Source organism: Phallusia mammillata, chromosome 3, assembly GCF_965637545.1.
Source record: "Phallusia mammillata chromosome 3, kaPhaMamm4.hap1.1, whole genome shotgun sequence".
Classification (NCBI taxonomy): domain Eukaryota; kingdom Metazoa; phylum Chordata; class Ascidiacea; order Phlebobranchia; family Ascidiidae; genus Phallusia; species Phallusia mammillata.
Window position 1 is genome coordinate 28,370,703 of NC_137254.1, and position 24,015 is coordinate 28,394,717.

At 37.5% G+C, this 24,015-nt stretch overlaps 1 protein-coding gene and 2 long non-coding RNA genes across 9 annotated transcripts in view; all 3 read left to right on the forward strand.

The window, feature by feature from the left end:
* Positions 1-5,376, forward strand: part of LOC145220680 (arrestin domain-containing protein 2-like) — a 45,975-nt gene extending 40,599 nt beyond the window's left edge. Inside the window, exons 4-10 of one of the 2 annotated variants that reach the window (XM_080087907.1) lie at positions 677-792; positions 1,170-1,274; positions 1,590-1,735; positions 2,340-2,571; positions 3,290-3,479; positions 4,372-4,533; positions 4,956-5,376. In XM_080087907.1, coding sequence (XP_079944033.1) covers positions 677-792; positions 1,170-1,274; positions 1,590-1,735; positions 2,340-2,571; positions 3,290-3,479; positions 4,372-4,533; positions 4,956-5,089 — 1,085 coding nt within the window. In that variant the 3' untranslated portion in view covers positions 5,090-5,376. The remainder of the gene's footprint in view (positions 1-676; positions 793-1,169; positions 1,275-1,589; positions 1,736-2,339; positions 2,572-3,289; positions 3,480-4,371; positions 4,534-4,955) is intronic. The other variant, XM_080087908.1, reaches the window with a different exon arrangement.
* Positions 5,377-6,632: 1,256 nt separating this feature from the next.
* LOC145218537 (uncharacterized) lies at positions 6,633-8,319 on the forward strand. The gene is made up of 3 exons (XR_013857643.1): positions 6,633-6,672; positions 6,828-6,921; positions 7,064-8,319. It is a non-coding gene; the product is annotated as an uncharacterized LOC145218537 (long non-coding RNA).
* Positions 8,320-15,946: 7,627 nt separating this feature from the next.
* On the forward strand, positions 15,947-21,602 carry LOC145220055 (uncharacterized). Of its 6 annotated transcripts, XR_013857974.1 has the most exons (19): positions 15,947-16,104; positions 16,515-16,636; positions 16,819-17,429; positions 17,689-17,754; positions 17,836-17,948; positions 18,053-18,120; positions 18,199-18,525; positions 18,609-18,689; positions 18,812-18,900; positions 18,977-19,080; positions 19,268-19,639; positions 19,726-19,821; positions 19,933-19,997; positions 20,067-20,144; positions 20,228-20,597; positions 20,661-20,766; positions 20,852-20,930; positions 21,023-21,086; positions 21,163-21,602. It is a non-coding gene; the product is annotated as an uncharacterized LOC145220055 (long non-coding RNA). The 6 variants fall into 6 exon arrangements; XR_013857973.1 differs by having other exon boundaries at positions 16,819-17,754; XR_013857970.1 differs by having other exon boundaries at positions 16,819-17,754; positions 17,859-17,948; positions 20,849-20,930.
* The last annotated feature ends 2,413 nt before the right edge of the window (positions 21,603-24,015 follow it).

Consider the following 24,015-nt stretch of genomic DNA (forward strand, 5'->3'; position numbering starts at 1 on the left):
GTAAAAGAATGTCGTTTTTTACCATAACTTATTCCTTCTCCTCTGTAATATGACAATATTTAAGTCATTTTAGGTTACCGACAAGATTATCAGGCGTTTGTCGCATTTTAAACATTATAAAGATACTTTTTAGGCAATTCCTTTTGGAATGTTGGCTTGCCTCTTAAGATCGTGAACGTGATATTATCTGACCATAACACGTAAAGGTTGCACTTTACACGACCTCGTGATCGACATCACGAGTCTTCCATCGTGACATTCTATCATATCAATCACGACTCGTCCATTTGCATTTATTTTTTGTATTGCGAAAGAGACACGTGTTAGCGTGATAAGCCTAGTGAATACAAGATCTAGGGATATCTGGTTAGCTGTAGTAAACCGGACTTTGTACTCTAATATTCATTGACTATTGTTTTGTCAACCTCGAATGTCCCTTAGCTCTACCGAGGAGCTCTCAACCAGGGCTAGAATAATCTCCAAATGATCAAAGTGGCGTGCTATAGGGCTAACAGAATAAGCAAACGTTTTTTGCAGTATGGAAAGACTACTGCCAATACAGAGTACTCGGACTTTTTCCCAATCCTGTCAGTTACAAAAGCGTAAAAATGCCAAAGTGTTTACTGTTTATTGCCGCAAGCCCTGTTGCAAATGTCTACATTAAATTATGCTGTAGATTCCGAAGCAGAAGGCAATGATCGAGAGATTCGAATCCCTTTCAAACACCGTCTTCCGAATCCGATTCCCCCGTCACATATGGGTGCATCTTCGTACGCCTCAGTGCGTTATTCGGTGAGCAGTTTGCAAACCTTGCTTTACATAATCCAAATGACAAACCTCTGGTTTAACGGAATTAACACCACAGTGTTGTTTAAAAAAATATGTGTGTAGATGAGTTTAAAAAAGAGTAATCACTTGGAAACCTGCCGATTTAGGGGTTGGTTTTATACACCCTATATTTACCATTAAAAAAGATCTTATTACCAACTAGTATACTAAATTATAGACTAAATAATGCTCTTCTGATAAATGTATTTGTTTTTGGCAAATGTTAAATAATACACTTGGCAGAAGAGAATGATTTAGTTTATATATTATGCCTGACAGCAACAGTTTTCATTGTGAATTATATACGCCACACTGATTATTTTTCTTGCGTTATTTTTCAGGTAGAAGCGACACTTCGTCGTGAGTGGGAAGACGGTGTGATCAAATTAAGCACGGAAAAAAGCTTTAGTGTTGTCACTGTGAAAGAAATTATTCCTTCTAACCTGGTAAGACCCAGCTTTGTCCCTTCAGACCCAGCATCTATTTATTAGTAATCCTACACTGGTTTTTCGGTTTTCATGAGATGGTATTTTCGGTCATTTTTTTTCTTTTCAAGCTCATTTTCATAATCAAACACATGTATGTAACAGGGATTGTTCCGACTTTTTCACTTTTTCAAATTCCAAATAGTTGTCAAAAACAAATTTATGACTTAAACATATTTGCCCCTCTGTTTGTTAGCAGATTTTTTAAAAAAATGTTCCATTTTTAAAATTGTAAATGTTCCATTATTTTTTTACATAAATTTACTTTTTTTACAGAAACAAGTGAAACTAAATCACCACGTTCGCGCTATGATGTGCTGCTGTTGTCTCTTCCCATCCATAGAAGTTGGACTGGCGATTAACAAACGAGCGTTTTATCCCGGGGAAGATGTATTAATCCAAATGGCAGTGGTCAATAATAGGTAAGTTAAAATGCTTACAGCAAAATACGTCAATTGGTTAGTTGTTGCGTTCTGAATACTTCCTTTTCGTAAACTTACGTTTAATAATCATAATGCAACAAAACATTCTGGGTATAGAATTACTACTGCTAATTATTTCTTTACTTCCATTTCTTTTAACCAAGTATCAATTGCTATGTACTTTCGAGGAAGTCATCAAGGCAAAATAAAATGGCACTATTAAGTTAAAGGTGCTTAAAAGTACTGACCAAGTGAGCAGATGTAGTCAAACATTCTCCTGGATAATACGATCCAAGTAATACCCCAAGCGAAATGCGCCGCAAAAGATTACCATGTGTGCCGCGAAATATTTGCCATCTCAAAGTGCGAATACTCTCTGGCGTGTTAGAACTTGTTATTGTGCATAAAAATCAATCTAACTAATCAAAATAAGAATGAACCTTCTTCCAACATGATTTGTTAATTAGCCTACAAACTTTGTCACGGAATAAATGTTTAGTAAGTTAATGCGGCGCAAGCTGGAAAAGTTTGATAACAACTAGTATATAGTGTGTCTACTATTGTAGTAGTAAAGTATCATTTTAACCCAAAACTATTGTGTTAGTGGTAGCGAAATTGTTGGAGTCAATCTCAAACTGCTGCAGTTGGTCTCCATTGTATGCAACGCTGGTTACTCTTACCAGCGTTCAGTCGTCCAAGAACTTAACCTACATCAAATTGTTATTCCATCTAACCGTAGCCCATACTCAATGCCGATGAAGAAAATCCCGGTGCCCGCTGTCTCACCAACCTACGACACTGGGAATGATATTTTATCGATGAAGTACGAAATCCAGGTAAAGATTTATCGGCCGAACGGTCCGGCGCGCCTGACTCATACCGATATAAAAAAAAGTGTTTGAAATTCTTCCCCGGGAGCGTCCTGGGTTGAAACCCCGTGAAAAAATTGCAAATTTAATCTTTACTGTTACGCATTGAGAGCCAAAGCCTTTTACACAGGTTTAGGACACGTGACATAGACTTAGAGTGAAAAAAATAGGGCACCAGGGTTGCAGGCCCAACAGCTGTTTAACGAATTTGTTGGTGTACAAAGCATTTCTGTGTAGCACAAATCAAACGCAAAACGCTGTGACTTAATATTTTTCCGTGCCGTTATTAAGTAGCATCTTAGGGGCAGTTAAAACATATTGTCCATCGTATTTGATCTGGAAACTCATAAGCATTCGCTTTTTAACAATTACTTTTTGAAACAGTTAGACTTGGATAACATACCTAATATTTTGGGGTCAGGTCCTGTAAAAAGCATGTATATTTTCCGTATTTTATTTGAGGTTGATATTTAACAACTAATATGTAAATAATACATATGTTACAGACATTTAAAATAAAGAAAAAAACACTATAAATTAAAGCTAATATTAAAACAATGGAGGGCCGTATATATAAGGCAAAATGCTTTACCATTTTTTCAATGTTATCATCTATGCGTGTATTTCCGCACGTCATGTAAACAATGATTTTACTGTTTTCATTTCACAAACTTCTACATTTCAGTGCATCATCTGTCTTCCGTCCTTTTACGACGACCTCATTCTCACGCTGCCCGTTGTCATAGGAACGTACCCGGAAGCGCTTGGCTCGTTGATGCGTAAAATGCCCACTCTTCCACCGAAAGGCACAATATTAAGGCCGGCTCCAAACGCAGATCTTGACTCGCCTGATTTTGCCTCATCAATTGAAGAAGGTATATTTTATTTAATTATTGGAATTGCTACAGTTCACGGAAATATGGGGGTCTAAAATATACAAAATTCCCCAAAGAATTTCTGTTGGGAGACATCAATTGAAGAAGGTCAGGAATTGAAGTTTATTTGAATATTGGAATAGGTGCAGTTCAAACACGGTAACATGGGAGAACAGATCACGGTATATAATGTGCATTTTTCCCTAAAAATTAAAACAAATGCCGTGGAAATTGTGTCAATGTTTTGATGTATGGTTTAGGAAAAGTGGGGCTAAAGAGACCGACTTTTGAAACTGTAAACAGAAACATTTTGTTTTTCAAAATCAATTACCACAAAGAAAAGGTTATTCCAAAACTGCCAAACTTTTTCTCTACATCGTGTTACAAATTAAAGCCTGCGAGCACAGTTTCGTTTGCCACTATCATATATTCATGTCACCAGCCTTGTTAATGTTCTATGTAAAGTTGTGTTGCAACATATGGTGCATTGGCTGCATTTACTCACAAGGCTAATCCATTATGCACAACCCATGTAGATTCTTACGTTGCTGCTTCACGACCCAATTATTTGCGGACAGTTTAGAAACTCGTTAGTCGAACATTTTGTTCGATAATACAGGAACACGTAGATACCTAGACATATAATATATAACAGTTGTACAAGGCCAATTTAAACGTTTTCGTTTCATTCAAAAAGGGGTAACTATAAGAACAACGCTGTACTTAAAAGCAAGGGTGGACGGTAATATTTTTCCGCAAGTTTTTGTAACAAACCAAACAAACAACAAAGGTTCAAATCATTTGAATAAGTTTATGGTATTGCATTGACACAAACATTGATGCCCTGCCTTCATAAACTTCCGCAAATTGAAGATTTCCTTTTTACTTTAAGTTTCGACTAAAACGTCGCTAAAGAAACGCAATCCTCCATCACCTCAAACTCAGTCAAGTTCAGAGTCTTCAGACAGTGAAGTTGAATTCCCTGATCCCGCGAACGGAATTGTGAATCCTGGTTATCAGGCGTCAAGTTTTTCTGAAAATCCCTCTGCTGACAGTAAGTTGGTGTGCCTAAATGAATCGGAAAGACGTTCTTTAACTGTCTGTTTCGCTTCAGATAAATAACAACAGTCCTAACACAACATTAAATAATCTTAAACAATGACATAGAAATTTCAGTTGTTTGTTGCATTTGTTTTGCAAATTACTTGTTTTACAAAAGTTATTTAGTTTATTCTAGGTCAGGGGTTGGGAACCTATAACTGAAAAGCGAATTGTCGTTTTTGCATCTATGTTCGTGAATGCCACATCATTTTTTTCTTCAGAACGCAACTTCCAATATAATTGACCCCAATGTCACTCTTGAACACGAAAAAATGGAGTATAATAAAACGAAAGCAAAGCATAGGTTTCCGACCCCTGTTAAAGGCCAGTGTTTCCCAATCTTTTATCGGCCTGTGAACCCTTCTTGTTAAACAGGTCCGTCTACAAAACGTCAGCGACCTCGCATGATAATGTACGAGGAAGTGAAAGAACGAGAATGGGTGATACGATACGCCAGATGTGGAACCCTTCCTAAAGTTGTCAAGGAGCAACCTTCAAAATCAACGTGACGATCTGTGTAACATTAGCAGTTACTTTCGCAGGGCTTAAAAACCCCATACCTGCGACATAGGCTTTTTGACTGTCAATGTTCGGTGCCTACTGGGTTGAAAAATTATACTTACGTGTCCATACAACCTGTTTTATCTGTAACTTCTTAGCACTTTTTCCCGCTTTTTTGTCACAAAAGAAGTTGCACCTTTACCGTTCCAACTGTTTTTACACTTTTTGTGATACAAACTTGCATCATTTTTTTACAAATACTGAATTATTCTACTCAAACACTTGCTTGCTGTTCAGCACAATCAACCAGTTTCTTCAATCCGGTTGTTGAATGAGTCGAGGCATAGATACAGCTTCTTGGGCTATTTGGCAATTGCTTCATAGCTTGTTACTGGTTGCAAATGTGGATATGGTCAGTGATAACAGAATGGTTTTAGGTCGAGCACCCATACTTCAAACCAGGCTAGTTAGCTGAGTAGCTTCCCGTTACTTTGTAATGATTTTGCCCTAGCCGATGTTTAATGGGAATAACGGGATAAATCCAGAAATAAATCTGAATTGCATGTTTCTGTGGTGGGATTTGGTCATGAGGGAGTGTTTTAAATAATTTAGTATGAAAAAAACACAGTCAATGCCAACTTACTTCTTATTTCAACTTCAGCTGAAGGAAAATAAATTTTGGCATTATAAAGTGACCAATTTCCCCTAATGATCTCGCCAAGTGTTTCTTTCCGACATTTGAACCAGCGACCCCATAGTTTTCATTCAGCGTTTTCTACTAGTCACTACACTACGGAGCAGCTTGTCCAAACTCCAACAGTTTACACATCTAAATCCTATACCAACAGTAAGTACATAACGTAGAAAACGACAGAAAGCTATTATTTTCTGGCTTTTTTTCATTGACATTTGCATAAATTTACCTATGTAGAGGTCTACGGGTTTGATCTGTAAGGGCTTTTCAACCGTAGCCTACTTAAGCTACCTTTTGGCTAAAGCCGAAATGTTAAAACATACGTGTTTTCGATATAGATGGCGAATTACAGGCATTTTTCAAAAAAGCCATCTTATAAATCTTTCAACCTAGAGACGACAAATCGCTTCCAAAACTTTCAGTTTGTCATGAAACAAGTGCAATTTACAAAATATTTCTACACATGCCCAAGGAGCTTCTTGTTGAATGTTTAAAGCAAAATATGCAAAAAAAGGGAGCAACATTTTCGGCGAAACAGAAATACGCCAAAGTTTTTTTAAATTTAGTAGATTACACACAGTTTAAAAAATCAATTCAAAGTTGTTTCGAACTCAACCAGTTGCAAAACATGGAAAGAAAAGCCAATCTCCCCAAGGCAGTTCTGGTTACTTTATCTTCCTGCGGAAAAGCGCATGTCCATTAAATTCACTAATTGGTGCAACAAGACTTGCCAATGGTCGGTTGAAGAGCGCACGTGTTACGTGTCAGAAAGGCGCGTTGTGATTGGTGGAAAGGAAAAGAAAAAAGATCAGGCCACACTCTTTGGGTGCGTGCGGTCGGTCAGTCTTTCCTTTGATGCTCGCGTGGAAGGTGGATGGTCAAGTGGAGTTTATACAGGTAAGTCTGTTCTTGTAAAGTAAATAAAATGGCATCGATGTGAAAGCAAACTTGGGGGCACACTAGTTGGCTTCCCCACCGATATATTATGTATGCTGTTGTTATGTGAGTTTGCAGATGCATGGAACTACTGTTGCTTTATTGTTTTGGTTTAGGTTGCGTTTGTGGTCTTATGCATGCATCCTGCACGGATAAGCCACCGAGTTAATACATGAAACATGAAAACTACTGAACCACACATGCAGACAGGTACGTTAATATGTTTACAACAAATCTAAGCAATAAAACGCCTAGATTTAGTCACGAACTCGTGAAGATAGTATACAGTGCACTTAATCTTGACGTGTATTTAAAACGTATAGTGTAAATTAATTTATATATGTTTGTGTAGGTTTTGGTTCTGCTTTTTGCTTTGTTTTCCGAAGAGAACAACAGTCGCGTAGATCCGAGATGCAAGAGGGGAATTAGAGCCAAACCGATTCAGCTAAGTTGCCTTGGTTTTTACGTTATTCGCTTCGTAATAACTTGGCCATTTAGAGTTAGTTGATAAACTGTAAAACAGCAAGAATTCCAGTTTTGCACGGCGATTTGGCATGTTACACTGTGTGTTTGGCCTGTCACTTGTGTTCCGATTGTTAAAGATTATACGTAAACTAGATTTAATACTAAGCATTGCGTTTCTTGGTTTTTCTTCTGCTTCTATTTGTAGGAAAATAACGAAACATGGAGAACTAAACTTGAAATTAGTATAGCGAGCATTGTAAAAGCATAGTTTGCATGGTAATTTGGCTTGTTGCACATTGTGATTTGCATGGCACGTGTGTTCTTACTATTAATAAGCCTAATAAAATATGTTAAGTTAACAGAAAATTAATTGTAAGTTGGTTTAGCTAAATGCTTTTTTTAATTAAAAATTATTTGCAGTCGCTTTAAAGGCAACAGCAGCCGTGTAGAGCCAAGATGGAAATTAAAGGCAACCGATTGAAGTTAAGTCACCTTGTTTTTCAGTTAATTTTACGTCGTAATTACTTGGCGGTATAGTTAGTTAGTTTATATGTATTAACGATTTTAGTTTTGCTTGCTCACTTGGCATTTTTCACTTTGTGTTTGGCATATGTCACGTATGTTCCGACCACTAGATAGTTAGCATTGGGTTAAGAAAATATTATAAGTTAACTAAATTTTGTATAGTTTGTTGAGTTTCTTGGTTCTGCCTTTATTTTTTATAGGAAGGCAACAAAACTGGAATCGTGTATACGAAGAACAAAGACTTGCAAATCTTCGAAACGATTTTAGTTAAGTTAACCTTTTTGTGGTTTAAATGTAACTTAGTTGTTAGGTTGTAGTATAAGGCGAAGATGTGAGGTATGCATGGTGGATTTGGCATGTTGCACTTTGTGTTTTACATCACTCGTGTGCTTTGACAATTTGAACAGTGTCGTATAACGTTTATAGTTAGTCGAAAATGTTTTAAAAGACAATGTTTAATCCTAGAAACGGCAATTTTAAAAAACGATTTTAACTTACTTGTCAGACACAACACCGAGGTGCATGTCGTGACTCGTCAAACTTTGGAACAATTTATTTGACAGATAAAAACTCAGTAAATTTGCGTAAATTCAAAGTCTGTTAAAGATGTAAACCAGTTGCCAACATGGTCTTTTTATTCCTTAGTTTCCGTGGAAATGTGCAAGACCATGTGCATCCAATGATGGTTCAACCGTTCCATGAACATTTAACATATGGAAACATGACAAAAGTTTTCCCAACTACAACAAGCAAACAGGCACGTAAATGTTTATTAAACCAACATATTAAAACGCTTAGATTTAGTTACAAGCACGTGAAGATAGTATACCGTGCACATATTCTATCTTGACGTGTTATTTAAAAACGTATGTAGTGTGAACTATACTAAAAATTGTGTTGTTCCTTGGTACTTCTTCTGCCTTGTTTTCAGAAGGCAACAGCAGTCGCACAGAGCCTAGCTGCAAGATGGAAATTAAAGGCAACCGATTGAAGTTAAGTCACTTTGCATTTTTTGTGGTTTTACCGTCGTTATTACTTGGCGGCATTTATCTTTAGTTAGGATTATAGTTTTGAACGCTCACTTGGCATGTTTTATCTTGAATCGTGTGCACGGAGAACCGATATCTACAATACTTCGAAACGATTTAAGTTAAGTCAACGTAATTCATAAGTCATAGTGGCCTAAATGTGATTTAGTGGTTAGCTTACAATATAAGGCGAAGATTTTAATTTTGCATGGTGATTTGACATGCTGCACATTGTGTTTTGCATCACACGTGTGTTGTTACTATTACTAAGCTTAATATAATGTGTAAAGATATCAACAGCAAATTAATTGTAGTTTAGTTAAATATTTTTGTTTTTTGAAATTCTGTGCAGTCGCTTTGAACTCAACAGCCGTCGCATAGAGCCAAGATGAAAATTGAAGTTAAACCGATTGAAGTTAAGTCTTCTTGTTTTTAGTATTTTGTTGTCGTAACTACATGGCCGCATAGTTAGTTGTTTATCTTTAGTAATGATTCTAGTTTTGCATGGTCACTTGGAATGTTTCACTTTGTGTTTGGCATGTCACGTGTGTTCCGACCACTAGGAACTAAATTTTATAGAATTTTTATTATTAGAAATTTGCTTCTGCCCCTGCCTTTCTTTTTATAGGAAGGCAACGAGACTTGAAACGTGACCACGAAGAACGAAGGTTTACGATGCTGAGAACCGATTTATTTAGTTAACCGGATACCGGACTTCCGTAGCTTAAATGTGATTTAGTTGTTCGGTTGTAATATGAGGCGAATGTTTTAGTTTTGCATGGTGATTTGGCATGTTGCACATTGTGTTTTGCATCACATGTGTGTTGTTACTATTAGTAAGAGTGTCGTGAATTGTAACTTTTGTTGGAGGTCGAAAATATTTTAAAAGACGGTATGTTTAATCGTAAAGACGTAAAGAAATGTGACTTTGGCGATGAACCTTAGGTAAATTTGCATCAATTGAACGTTCATTTAGAAATAAACCAGTGGTCATGTATGGTAGAATAAGTCAATCTGTCAAGAGTAATACTTGTTTCTTTTATTCTTTATAGTTTCCGTGAGAAAGTCCATGTATATCAAGTGATGGTTGAACCGTTCAATGAACATAAGTTATCGGACTACAACAGGAAGCAGGCACGTTTCACGTTAAATCAACATTACAAAGCGCCTATATTTAGTCAAAAACATGTAAACATAGTATATCGTGCACATATCCTATGTTTGCATGCTTCTTAAAAGGTGTTGAGTGTCCATAAATAATAATGTGTTGTGTTTCTTGGTACTGCTTTTTTTCTTGGTACTTTCAGAGGGCAACAACAGTCGCGTTGAGCTAAGATGGATATTGAAGCCAAACCGATTGAAGTTAAGTACCCTACTGTTAGCATAATTGGCAACTCATAATTTAGTTGTTAAGCTGTAGTGTAAAGGGACTCTGCATGCTGGTTTGGCATGTTGCACTTTATATTTGGCATGTCACGTGTGTTCTGACTACTAGATTGTCAGCATCGGTGTAAATAAAATATGTAAAGTTAACTAACTTAGATTTAGTTCGTTGTGTTTCGCTTCTTCGGTTCCGCTTTTGTCTTTCTTTACATAGGAAGGCAACAAGACATGATTGGACTTCTCGGAGAGCCGAAATTGACTTCAAAACACGATAAAAGCTAAGTCCAAATTATTTTTAAGTTTTTCGTGACTTACATAACTTACATAGCTAGTTGTTAAATTGTAGTATATCGAGGTACATGGTGGTTTGGCATGCTGCACTATGTTCTGCATGTCACGTGTGGCCTGACTGTTATCTTCAATATTAAATCAAATGTAGTTTAGTCTCAATTAGGTTTGAACATCTTATGCCGCTGTATGTCTTGCAGGCGAAGTTTTTGCAAAGCATGAAAATCTGCAAAACCAGTGGGTGAATCCAGTTCATACACGGACAAGCTAGAAGTAAGTAAACAACCCTGGTGTAACATTTTTGGTTACATGTCTAGGGTAGGGATAACGTCGCTAATTTATTGTGTTTTGTTTCAAAAACGTCGACCCTTTGCTGTAAATTTATTCGCACCGAAGTGCACTTTCACACTATAGTTTCATACTCGTATCGACCTGTGCTGTCTTGCTGGACCCTAGGGATCCTTGACCAACAGTTAAATCGTTAGTGCAATAAGTAGTCTTTTAAGCTTATTTCTACAAACTAAATGAGTGTTTTTATTTTATTTAGTTGCCGTTGATATTTGCAAGAGATACTAATGTGTATTTTTTCTTCTCTTTAGTTGCTGCGGAAATGCGCAAGACAAACCGACCGCGCCCGGTGTGAAGTTCGAAACCAGCAAGCGTTTTAGCGGAAAGCAGAAAAAGCATACCACAAAATGAGGGCTTGACATGGGCGCGTGCGATCGGTCATTCTTTTTCAGTGGGTCGCGTGGATGGTGAAATGCAGTCTTTGGAGGTAATAGTTTCCTATCGTTGCAACAGCAAACTTTGGTGTTATTCTGCAAAAATACCGAAATTTAATTTCTTGCATAAGTTGGCTAAGCTTTTGTAATGCATAGCACTCCTAACGGATTGTTTTTTAGGGTTCGTTTGTACTTTTGTGCATCCATTGGTGTTTGAAACGCATAGCAAACAGTTAAAGGCAACAAGCAAACAGGCACGTAAATGTTTTCATTAAATTGAAATAATGAAGCGCCTAAATTTAAATATTAAAATCTGAAGATAGTGTATAGTGCACATATTCTATCTTTGCATGTCGCTTAAATCGTGTAGTGTTTATTAAATTCAGTGTTGTGTTTCTTGGTACTGCGTTTGTTTTTCTTTCGTAGGCAAGAACAGTCGCGTAGAGCCAAGATGGAAATTAAAGCCAACCCGCTTGAAGTTAAGTTACCTTTTTCATGTCCAAGTTAGTTGGGTACATGCCTTGGAGATTTATAGTTTTTTAGTTGTTAAGACTGATTTTATAGTAAAGTATAGGATATTATAGTTTTCCTTTTGCATGCTGATTTGGCATGTTGCAGTTTGTGTTAGGCATGTCACTTGTGTTCCGGCTACTAGAGTGTCAGCATCGGTGTCAATAAAATCTTAGAAGTAAACTAGATTTGGTACTGTTTGTGGTGCTTCTTGGTACTGCTTCTGCCTTTCTTTTTGCAGCAAGACAACAAGACGTGTATGGTACTCGGAGATCCAAGATTGACCTTTAATCGAATAAAGTTAAGTGTAATTGTTTTTTAAATTTTCCCGTACTTACATAAATAATTTGCCGCAGAATTGACAACCATATTTAGTGACCTACCTAGTTGTTAAATTCCAGTCTATCCAGGTGCATGGTGATTTGGCATGTTGCACTTTATGTTTTGCACGTCACGTGTGCTTTGACCATAAGTATGCGAAATAAAACCTTTAAAAATAACAAATGTAGTTTGGTCTCAATTAGGTATAAACATCTTGCGTTGCTGCACGTCTTTTTGCAGGCGATTGATCGTTAAAGTTTCTACGAAGCAGGGAAACCAGGAAAAGCATTGGAGGAATCCAATTCATATGCGGAAGTGCTGAAACTAAGTAACGATCCTGGAGAAACAAGCCACATACCTAGGGTAGGGATAAATGTCGCTAATTTGTTGTGTTTTGTTTTAGAATCGTCGACCCTTTGCTGTCTTACAGGACCGTAGGGATTCTTGACCAACCGTTAAATCCTCGCAGGTTAGTGCATATACAACGTCCGTAGTCGTGAATCTTTAGCATATCTACAAACAAAATGCGTGTATTTTTTCTCTTTAGTTCCCGCGGAAATGTGCAAGACTGACCCGTCCGTGCGTTCATATGAAGTTCGTAATCGGGAAACGTTTTGATCGATCATTCTTTTTCTTTGTTTATCGCGTCGAAGGTGAATGATCGAATTGGGTCTATGAAGGTGATTTAATGTAAATTTATTCGTATACACTTGCACACTAGTTTTATTCTGCAAAAATGTCTGGATTTAATTTGTGTTTAATAAGTTGGCTTGGCTTCACTAAATGCATGGCATTGCTAACGGCTCGTTTTTAAGGGTTCTTTTGTACTTGTTTGCATCCGTTGATGTTTAGAGCTGAAATTGAACAGAGGCGGAAACATATCTACAAAAAGTAAGCAGGCACGTAAACAACCCCAGAGGAACTTTCATATGTCGAATGACTGGAATAATTATCGCTAATATTTTTACTTTAGGATTGTCGACCTGTGCTGTCTTGCTGGACCGTAGGGATCCTTGACTAAGAGTTAAATCCTTCGCAGGTTAGTGCAATACAGCGTCTGTGGTCTTTAATCTTTTTATGATCTTTAATTTGTGTTTTTTATTCTCTTTAGTTGCTGCGGAAATGTTTAAGACGAACCGACCGTGCACATGTGTGACGTTCGAATCCAGCAAGCGTTGATTGAAAGCAGAAAGAAAACTAAGACCACATATTTGGGCGCCTGTGATCGGTCATTCTTTTTCAATAGATTGCGTGGATGGTCAAATGCGGTCGATGGAGGTAATTCAAACTTTGGTGTTATTCTACAAAAATACCGGAATTTAATGTGTTGCATAAGGTTATTAGCTTCTCCAAATGTATGGCACACCTAATGGATTGTTTTTTAGGGTGCGTTTATACTTTGTTTGAAACGCATAGTAAGCAATTGAAGGCAACAAACAAACAGACACGTAAATGTGTTCACTTAATTGAAATATTGAAGTGCCTAAATTGAACCAATACCGTACAAAAACATGTAGTGTAAATAATAATTGTGTTGTTTCTTGGTGCTGCTTTACCTTTGTTTTTAGAAGGCAACAAGAGTCGCGTAGAGCTAAGATAAAAGAAGGAAATTGAAGCCAAACCGTTTGAAGTTAAGTCATCTTGTATTTTTAGTGGTTTTACGTCGTAATTACGTAGCCGCATAGTTAGTTTAGTAAAGTTAGGACTCTATAGTGCATGGCGATGTGGCATGTTGCACTATGTGTTGGGCATGTCACGTGTGTTCTGATTACTAGATTATTAGCATCAGATAAAAAATGTATAGTAAGTAAACTAGATTTTGTATTGTGTGTTGCGTTTCGTAGTCTTGCTTCTGCTTTTCTTTTAATAGGATGACAAGACCTAAATCGTTTACACGGTGAACCCAAAATGAAAACCCTTTCGACTTCAAACCGATTAAAGTTAAGTTAACCCGACTTTTTAGGCTTTTGTGGCTTAAAAAGGTATGATGGTTTGGCATGTTGCACTTCAAGTTTTGCATTTCGCGTGAGTTCACACTTTTACGTAAGCATGATAAAACCTTAGAAGATAACAATATTACATTAAATGTAGTTTAGTCTCTATTAGGTTTGAACACTGTATGTTGTTTTACGTCTTGCAGGCAGTTGTCCGTTGAAGTTTCTACGAAGCAGGCAAACCTGCAAAAACGGAGGAATCCGGTTCATATGTGGACATGCTAGAACTAAGTAAATAATCGTCGAGTAACATTTTTATGCACATGCCTAGGAATAAATGTCGCTAATTTGTCAACAGTTAATTCCTCGCAGGTTAGTGCATATACAACGTCAGTAGTCGTGAATCCTTTTTATCATATCTACAAACAAAATGAGTGTATTTTTTCCCTTAAGTTCCCACTGAAATGCGCAAGACGGACCCGTCCGTGCGTCCAAATGAAGTTCGTAATCGGGAAACGTTTTGATCGATCGTTCTTTTTTGTTGTTGATTGCGTCGAAGGTGGATGATTGAATTGGGTCTATGAAGGTGATTTAATGTAAATTTATTTGTATCGAAGTACGCTTATACACTAGTTTCATTCTGCAAAAAATCCCGGGATTTAATGAGTGTTTAATAAGTTTGCTTGGCTTCTCTAAATACATAGCACTGCTAATCGTTCGTTTTTGAGGGTTCGTTTGTCGTATTTTGCATTCGTTGATTCAATCTTTTTTCGTATCTCTAACGTGTTTTTTTTTCTTTTCTTTAGTTGCTGCGGAAATGCACAAGACGTACAGGCCGTGGGTCCATGTGACGTGCCGAAAGCACGCCGTAACTGGAAAGCAGAAAGAAAAAAGTAGATCACATTTTTTGGTCATTCTTTGTCAGCAGCTCGCGTGGATGTTCAAACGGGATCTGTCGAGGTAATTCTGTCAAGCAAATAATTTCGTATCTATGCGATAGCAAACTTTGGTGTTATTCTGTAAAAATACTGGAATTTAATTTGTTGCAGAAGTTTGCTTAGCTTCTCTAATGCATACCACTCCTAATGAATTGTTTTTTAGGGTCCGTTTGTACTTATGAGCGTCCATTGATGTTTGAAACGCATAGCAAACAGTTATTAACTATTAAATTAACTATTAAAATCTAAAGATAGTGTATAGTGCACATATTCTATCTTTGCATGTCACTTAAAACTTACAGTGTTTATTAAATTTAATAATGTATTGTGTTTCTCGGTATTGCTTTTGCTCTGTCTTTCGTAGGCAACATTAGTCGCGTGGTGCCAAGATGGATGTTAAAGCCTTAACGACTGAAGTTAAGTTACCTTGTTTTTAGGTTTGTGATGTCCTAATTAATGTAGTTGGATTATAGTGTCAACATCGGTGTTAATAAAATATAAGATGTGAACTAGGTTTGTAACTAATGTGTATTGCGCTTCTTGGTTTTGCTTCTGCCTTTCTTTTTGCAGAAAAGCAACAAGACATGAATGGAGAACCAAGATTGTCTTTAAACCGAATAAAGTTAAGTTCAATTGATTTTTATGTTTTGCTTAAGTTGCTTGCGGCACAATTGACGACCCACAGTTAAAAGAATTGTAGTGTAGCAAGAAATCAAGCTTTACATGATGGTTTGGCATGTTGCACTTCAAGTTTTGCATTTCGCGTGAGTTCACACTTTACGTAAGCATGATAAAACCTATGAAGATAAAAATATTAAATCAAATGTAGTTAAGACTCTATTAGGTTTGAACATCTTATGCTGTTGCTTTTCGTCTTGCAGACGAATGTTCATCAAAATTTTTATGAAGGATGGAAACCCGTCAAAGCAGTGGAGGAATCCGGTTTATATTTGGTGATGTGAAATGTAAGTAAACAAGCTTACGATCCTTTGTCGAATGCCTTTGATAATAATCGCTATTTTCTCCCTTTTAGAATCGTCGAGCCTGTGCTGTCTTGCAGGACCGCTGGGATCGTTGACCAACATTTAAATCCTTATCAGGTTAGTTCGAAACTGGTGATATTTTCATACTATCTCTTCTTTCTTTAGTAGACGCATTGCGACTTTGAGAGGGCCGAAGAATGAAAGAAGAAAGTCTCGTCGCTCCTAACAATGAAAAAAGAAAGACAATAATTCAGTGAGTCTGGAAAGACGTATTAAACAAGACCATGAACCACCACGTAAGTATTTTATACTATGCTAAAAAAGTAGTCATTTTGGAGACGTTTTGCCGTCGACATAACTTACATAGTGTAGTGGTTAAGTTCCTGTGCGAAGGTTTCAAGGATTAGGGTTCGAATTTCGCGAGGGTACACCTCTAATTACTTGTTAGCAAAAGCCTGGATCTTAAGGCATATGTCGTTTTCGATTTTTTATGGAAGGTTATTAAATATATATAGTATGTCGAAATGATTTTAAAATGGAAAAAAAATAATTTAACTTTATGCCTTACTTGCTTGATGAGACTTAAATGCCTTATAAAAGCTGTTTTTTTAGCTGCTTGTCTAACACAACACAAACTTCAGAACGTTGTATTGCGCGATTTATGTGGATGTGAGAGATGATGTTTGATTCCTTTATTTTCTACCAGTTGTTGCAACATCCGTGTGACGTTTCAAAGGCAAGCGTTCTGATTGGTGGAAAGGAAAGGAAAAAAGGAAACCGTCATACCTTGCAGTCGGTCATTCTTGGATGGGCGAATAAGATCTGCAGGTAATTTTATTCTTTCATAATGTTTTATAAATTAATCGGGATCGAAATAGAGTAAACTTAGGTACATACTTGTTTGCTTCTGTAACGATACCGGAAAGCAATGTGTTCAATAGATTTTAGTAGCTTTTCTAAACACATTGTACTGTTACTATGAACATATATGGTGGATGGTTTTGTTTTAGGTTTCGTTTGGATTCTCGTGCATCCTATGATGGTCAAACCGCCGACTAAACAGTTGATTGCATGAAACATGAAACTTTCTAAATTACAACAAACATGCAGGCATGTAAATTTTTATTCAATCTCTAATGAATAGCCTTGATTTAGTCACGAACAAGCAAAGATAGTGTATCGTGCACAGATTCTGTCTTTGTACGTTAATTAAAACGTATAGTGTGAACATAATTAAATACTGCGTTGTGTTTCTTGTTGCTGCTTTTCTTTGCTTTTGTGTTTTTAGGAAATAGTCGCGTAGAGCCAAAGTGGAAGTCATAACCAAACTGATCGAAGTTAAGTTACCTTTTTTAAGGTTTGTCTAAAACTTCTGTTATTATTAAGTTATATTATAGTTTCACACATTGCATGGATGTTTGGCATGTTGCATGTCACACTGACTGTTCGGTTGTCAGCATGAGTGTGAGTGCACATCTAAAGATTAGAATTAATTTAGACTTAGTATTGGCTGGTGTGTTTCTTGTTACTGCTTTTCCTTTTCTTTTTACAGAAAGACAACAAGACGTGGATCGTGTACTCGGGCAACCAAAATGGAAATCCCTTTACAGAAACAAGTTAAGTTAGTCTAAAGTCGTAGCATAGTAAGAGTTTTAGTTTGCATGGTGACTTGGTATGCTGCACTTAATGTTTTGCATGTCACGTGTGTTATGACTATTAGTAAACGTATTAAAAACCGTTAAGATTCAAATAGTTGTAACGTTTAATGCTGCACAAATACTTTGTTGCAGACTTTTTCATCTTATTTTCTTGCCAGCAAGTTTTTTGTTTTTAATATGTGTTTTGTGTGTCACTAAACTTTCCTTTTGTCCTTACTTTAGTAACTCGTGGTAGAGAAGAGTTGGCGATGAGAGCCGACCAAAAATGATTACAGCGGAAAGATGCAGGTAACTTGTTTATTTGCTAAATTGCTAGTCTAATGTGGACTTAAATACGAACGTGCTAAAAAAATACACAACGTTAACTAGACCGGTTTGTTTTTGTGGAACAGAGAGGTTGGAACCGAAAGAGGCATCACTTCATCAGACTTCTCTTTTCTGCATTGCACGTCAAAATTTATACATCAAATTTTTCCTCGTCTGTAAGTTTGTTTTTTTAGTTTGCCTTGGGTGTCCATTGTTGTATATCTTTGGTACTTGGCCCCTTTGTGTGCAGCAGGTTTGTTTTATGGCAATCTTGTTGCAGTAACTCGTGGTAAAGAAAACTTGGATGATGAGAGACAACCAAAGTTGACTGCATAACCAAAATGCCAGGTGTTTTTTCTTGTTTAGTGAAAACGAAAAACTGAAATGTAGGTTCAAACTGGCTGACTTTGTACTTTTATATTTCAGGACTCCTAGTATTTTCTTACGTTGATACCTGAAAGATTGGGATTTGGGAAGCATCACCAACGCCGCATAATGGGTGACAAAAGTTCAGGAAAGATCCAATAGTTAAGTTGTAGGATAGTTAGTAGTCTTATTCTGCATGGTGTTTGGCATGTTACACTACATTTGTTGCATGTCACATGTGTTCTTGAGTTGAAAGCTTAATATGGTTTGTACATCAAATTCTGCTGTAAGTTTTGTTGCAGATGTTTGTCAACCTACTCTTCTGCTTTCTGTTCCGACGTTGCTAAAGCAGTGAAGAAATCCGGTTGATGTGCGGCCATGATGGATGTAAGTAAACACCTTTTTTCTGCATGCAAAGGTTAGTTATTGCTGATATGTGATAACGTTGTTATTTTTGGCATTTATTTTAGATCCATCGACCTGTGCTATCGTGTAAGATCGTAGGGATCCTTACCAAGACGGCAAATCCCTGAACAACAGTTTCTTCACAGGTTAGTACAACGGAAAGTGTAGAGTCAAATGAGCATAGGAGTGCTGTACGTTTAGATTTTTTTGTGTGTGTGACAAAAAATATTGTTTCTGTATTTTTATCTGCAATCTTGTATTGTAACAGACGCCTTGGAGAATGGATTCTGACGAGACATCTTTGGCATCGGCGCTGCTCACATGAAACCACAGCTGTATGGAAGACTTCATTAAGAAGTATATAATTTACTAAACACCCTACGTAACCACTTGGTCGCTTTCGCTTCGTATTAACAACTTCTATTTATTGCAGGAAAGTAATCCTTTGCCGCTTGTGAGGAAAAAACTTTCTACGTCAAGGATTTTCTATCGTAAACCCCGCAGAATCGGCTGTATTCCGTCAAACTGAAACTGAAGGCAAGTGTTAACTACTATACGTCAAACAATATATTTTATAATAGTGTTCTTTTAATAATGCCAACACCTTTCTTTACGTGTTGTAATGTTCAAACGTAATATAAAGTAAATTAAGACGATCAAAGATTACTTTACAACCGAAAAAATTTTTTTGCTTTTTTTTTGACTTTTTGCTTTTATATTTTAGGACTCCTTGTACTTTCTCACGTTGCCACATGAAATATTGGATTTGGGAAACATCACCAAATAGTGTGCCACATAATCGGAGATTAAAAGTTCAGGAAAGACCCAATAGTTAAGTTGTAGTGTAGCTAGTTATCTAAATTTGCATGGTGATTTGACATGTTGCACTTTAAATTTTGTCACGTGTCACGTGTGTTCTTTCAGTTTACAGCATGAGTAAAACAGTAAATTACCATAATTTTGTTTCGTGCCGGCTTGTACATCCAAATTCTGCTGTAAGTTTTGTTGCAGATGTTAGTCAATCATCGTTTCAACTTTCTGTTCCGAAGCCAGTAAAAAAGTGGAGGAATCCGGTTCAGAAGTAGCCGTGTTGGATGTAAGTTAACAACCTTTTGCTACATGCAAAGGATAGTTATTGCTGATATTTGATAACAATGTTATTTTATGTACTTTTTTATTTAGATTCTTCGACCTGTGCTGTCTTGCAGGACCGTAGGGATGCTAATGTTAATTCCTAGAGCAAAGACGGCGAATCCCTGACCAACAGTTCTTTCACAGGTCAGTACAGCGGAAGAGTCAAGCAAGCATTTAGGTGCTATACGTTTAGTTGTTTGTGTATGTTATTGTTTCTGTATGATGTGTTATCTGCAATCTTATTTTGTGTTACAGATATCTTGGAGAATGGATTCCGACAAGGCATCTTTTCACTTGTGAATCACAATTGGATCTTGCCTGTAAGTGGTTGTAATTTATGTTTCTGGCTAGTTGATGTTTTTAAGTTTTTTTTTCTGTCGTTTTTTTAGTAACACAAGGCGAAGAAGAGTTGGCGATGAGGGACGACTATGTAAAAGCTGCAAAACATATCACGTCTTACTTTTGCAGTAAGTTTTGTTTAAATATTCTGTTTTGTGACAACAAATGCTTGCTAAGTTTCTTTGCTGATTGGTACATTTGTGTTTTTAAGCGTCGGTGATGGGATACGTCAACAATGACTTACAGCGACAAAATTGGCAGGTATGTTTCTTGTTTACAAGCAAACCTAGGATTTTAAAGAGGGAATTTCCCGTTGCTGCAACAAATAGCAAACTGCTTGTTGTTCTTGTTGCTTGGCATGTTGCACTTACGGTTTTGCATTTCACTTGTGATTGACTATTCAGTTGCAGCAACGGTAAAAGTACAACCCTTTGTAAAGTTACTTTTATTGTGAACTCGAATGCTGCTGTCAGTTTTATTACAGGTGTTTGTCGTAGCATCGGGCAAGCATCAAACAACTTAATGGGAAAGCCGTGGACAATACAGTTTATCAACGACACATGAAACTTTACATATCTAATGTAAGTTTATGTTGCGCTTCTGATAAGTTAACACTTCCTTAAACACACTTCCTTAAACTTCAGTTTTGTTTGAGACATTCGCCAAACCACCATGAGTCAAACATCAAAATCAACTGTGAAGACAAAACCCGAAGGAATTCAGTTTATGTTCTACCACACCATCCCAAAAGTAAGTTGACAGTCATATTCGATACACTGTATTGCTGTTTTGAAGCAAATTGACTGTTTTATTTCATACTGTGTTTTTTAAGCAGAACCTTCTTCGACCAGCGCCACCCACAAGACACGGTTGCTTTATTCACTGCTGGGATCGAGTCGTTCATCGATAAACAGGTAACTAATCCACCATATAACCTGTGCCACTGTTTCGTCATGAGTTATTGTATAACCTGCATGTTGTATTTGATGCTGTATTTGTTTTCTAGAAATTTGACACCGGCGCAGCTCACATGAAACCACAGCTATATGGAAGACTTAATCAAGAAGTAGGTAATTAATTTACTAAACATCCTACGAACCACTGCGTCTATTTTACTTCGTAATAACAAGCTTTATTTTATTGCAGGAGAATATTCCTTCACCGCTTGCGAGGAAAAAACTTTCTACCTCAAGGATTATCTCTGGTGAACGCCGCGGACTGAATTTCGTCCAACTGAAACTGAAGGCAAGTACTGTATATCTTAACTATACACGTCAGTCTTCAAATAAATTGTGTTAATAATTGCAACATGGAAAGGCCGTTTAACGGGCCCTTATCCTGTCTTTTCATGTTGTAATGTTTTGACGTAATTGTGAAATATGATGCAAATTGTGACGACCTGATGCTGCTCTATTGTTTTTATTTTACAGATAAACAAGTAAAATTGGGGCGGACGAAGATGAACTTTCGTTTTGCAGTAACTTATGTTTTAACCATGTTTCTTTCGGTTTTCGTTCATTTTTGTCGCCATATTAGCGTTTATATTTTCGTTCCACGTATTCTCGCAATAAACGTTTCAATCTGCTTACGAATTGATAACTTTATATTTGACGCAGGTGCTTTCTTGCGCTTGGTGCTTCGTCGAGACATTTTGCGCAAGCGGGGCTTCTCAAAACTTCATTCTGCTGCAGCGGAGATGAATATATTTTGTTTATCTATTTTTTTGTAGTGTGAAATAGAATATGTGCATTTTGTTGCGTATTTGGGAGGGGAGGGGAGAAGTTTCACCCCTCGGCGCGGGTTCGTATCAGGGGGAGGAAGACTTGTGTGCGGGGGGGAAGACTTGTGACAGGCGCGGGTTTGCATCAGGGGGAGGGAGGCGTGTAAAGACGGCGCGGGTTTGTTGTAGGGGGAGGAAGACTTGTGTGCGCGGGTTTGCTTCAGTGGGAGGGATACTTGTGACAGGCGCGGGTTTGCACCAGAGGGAAGGGAGACTTTGGACAAGTGCGGGTTTACATCAGGGGGAGGGAGACTTTGGACAAGGTGCGCGTTTGCATCAGGGTGAGGGAGACTTTGGACAAGGTGCGGGTTTACATCAGAGGGGAGGGAGACTTCTTACAGGCGCAGGTTTGCATCAGGGGAAGGGAGACAGGGGGAGGGAGGCTACAGAAAAAAACTGATATATTTTATCTAACGTCTGCTTGAGGATCAATTAATTAAAACAATAAAAAAAATGAATGAAGCAAACAAAATTTTGTTTACATTGTATTCAATGCTAACAAGAAAACAGCAGATTAAAACAATAAACAAAACAAAACAACGATAAAAAATAAAAACAAAATGTCAGCTGGCTGGTGACGGATCCTGAAACAAAAAACAGGTGATTAAAAAGATAAAAAAGACACAAAACAAAATGATTAAAAAACACAAAAAGACACAAAACACACACACAAAAACACACACAAAGCACACACAACAAACACGACACACACACACAAAACACACAAAACACCACACGTGACACAAAACACACAAAACACCACACGTGACACAAAACACACACACAAAACACCACACGTGACACAAAACACACAAAACACACAAAACACCACACGTGACACAAAACACACAAAACACACAAAACACACAAAACACACAAAACACACAAAACACCACACGTGACACAAAACACACAAAACACACAAAACACACAAAACACCACACGTGACACAAAACACACAAAACACACAAAACACACAAAACACCACACGTGACACAAAACACACAAAACACACAAAACACCACACGTGACAGAAAACACACAAAACACACAAAACACCACACGTGACACAAAACACACAAAACACCACACGTGACACAAAACACACAAAACACACAAAACACACAAAACACACAAAACACACAAAACACACAAAACACACAAAACACACAAAACACACAAAACACACAAAACACACAAAACACACAAAACACACAAAACACACAAAACACACAAAACACCACACGTGACACAAAACACACAAAACACCACACGTGACACAAAACACACAAAACACCACACGTGACACAAAACACACAAAACACCACACGTGACACAAAACACACAAAACACCACACGTGACACAAAACACACAAAACACCACACGTGACACAAAACACACAAAACACCACACGTGACACAAAACACACAAAACACCACACGTGACACAAAACACACAAAACACCACACGTGACACAAAACACCACACGTGACACAAAACACCACACGTGACACAAAACACCACACGTGACACAAAACACCACACGTGACACAAAACACCACACGTGACACAAAACACCACACGTGACACAAAACACCACACGTGACACAAAACACCACACGTGACACAAAACACCACACGTGACACAAAACACCACACGTGACACAAAACACCACACGTGACACAAAACACACAAAACACACAAAACACACAAAACACACAAAACACACAAAACACACAAAACACACAAAACACACAAAACACACAAAACACACAAAACACACAAAACACACAAAACACACAAAACACACAAAACACACAAAAACACACAAAAACACACAAAAACACACAAACACACACAAAAACACACAAAAACACACAAAAACACACAAACACACACAAACACACACAAACACACACAAACACACACAAACACACACAAACACACACAAACACACACAAACACACACAAACACACACAAACACACACAAACACACACAAACACACACAAACACACACAAACACACACAAACACACACAAACACACACAAACACACACACCACACACACCACACACACCACACACACCACACACAACACGCGCACGCAACACGCGCACGCACCACACGCACACAACACAAACACACGCACGCAACACGCGCACGCACCACACGCACACAACACACACACACACACACCACACACAAAACACACACC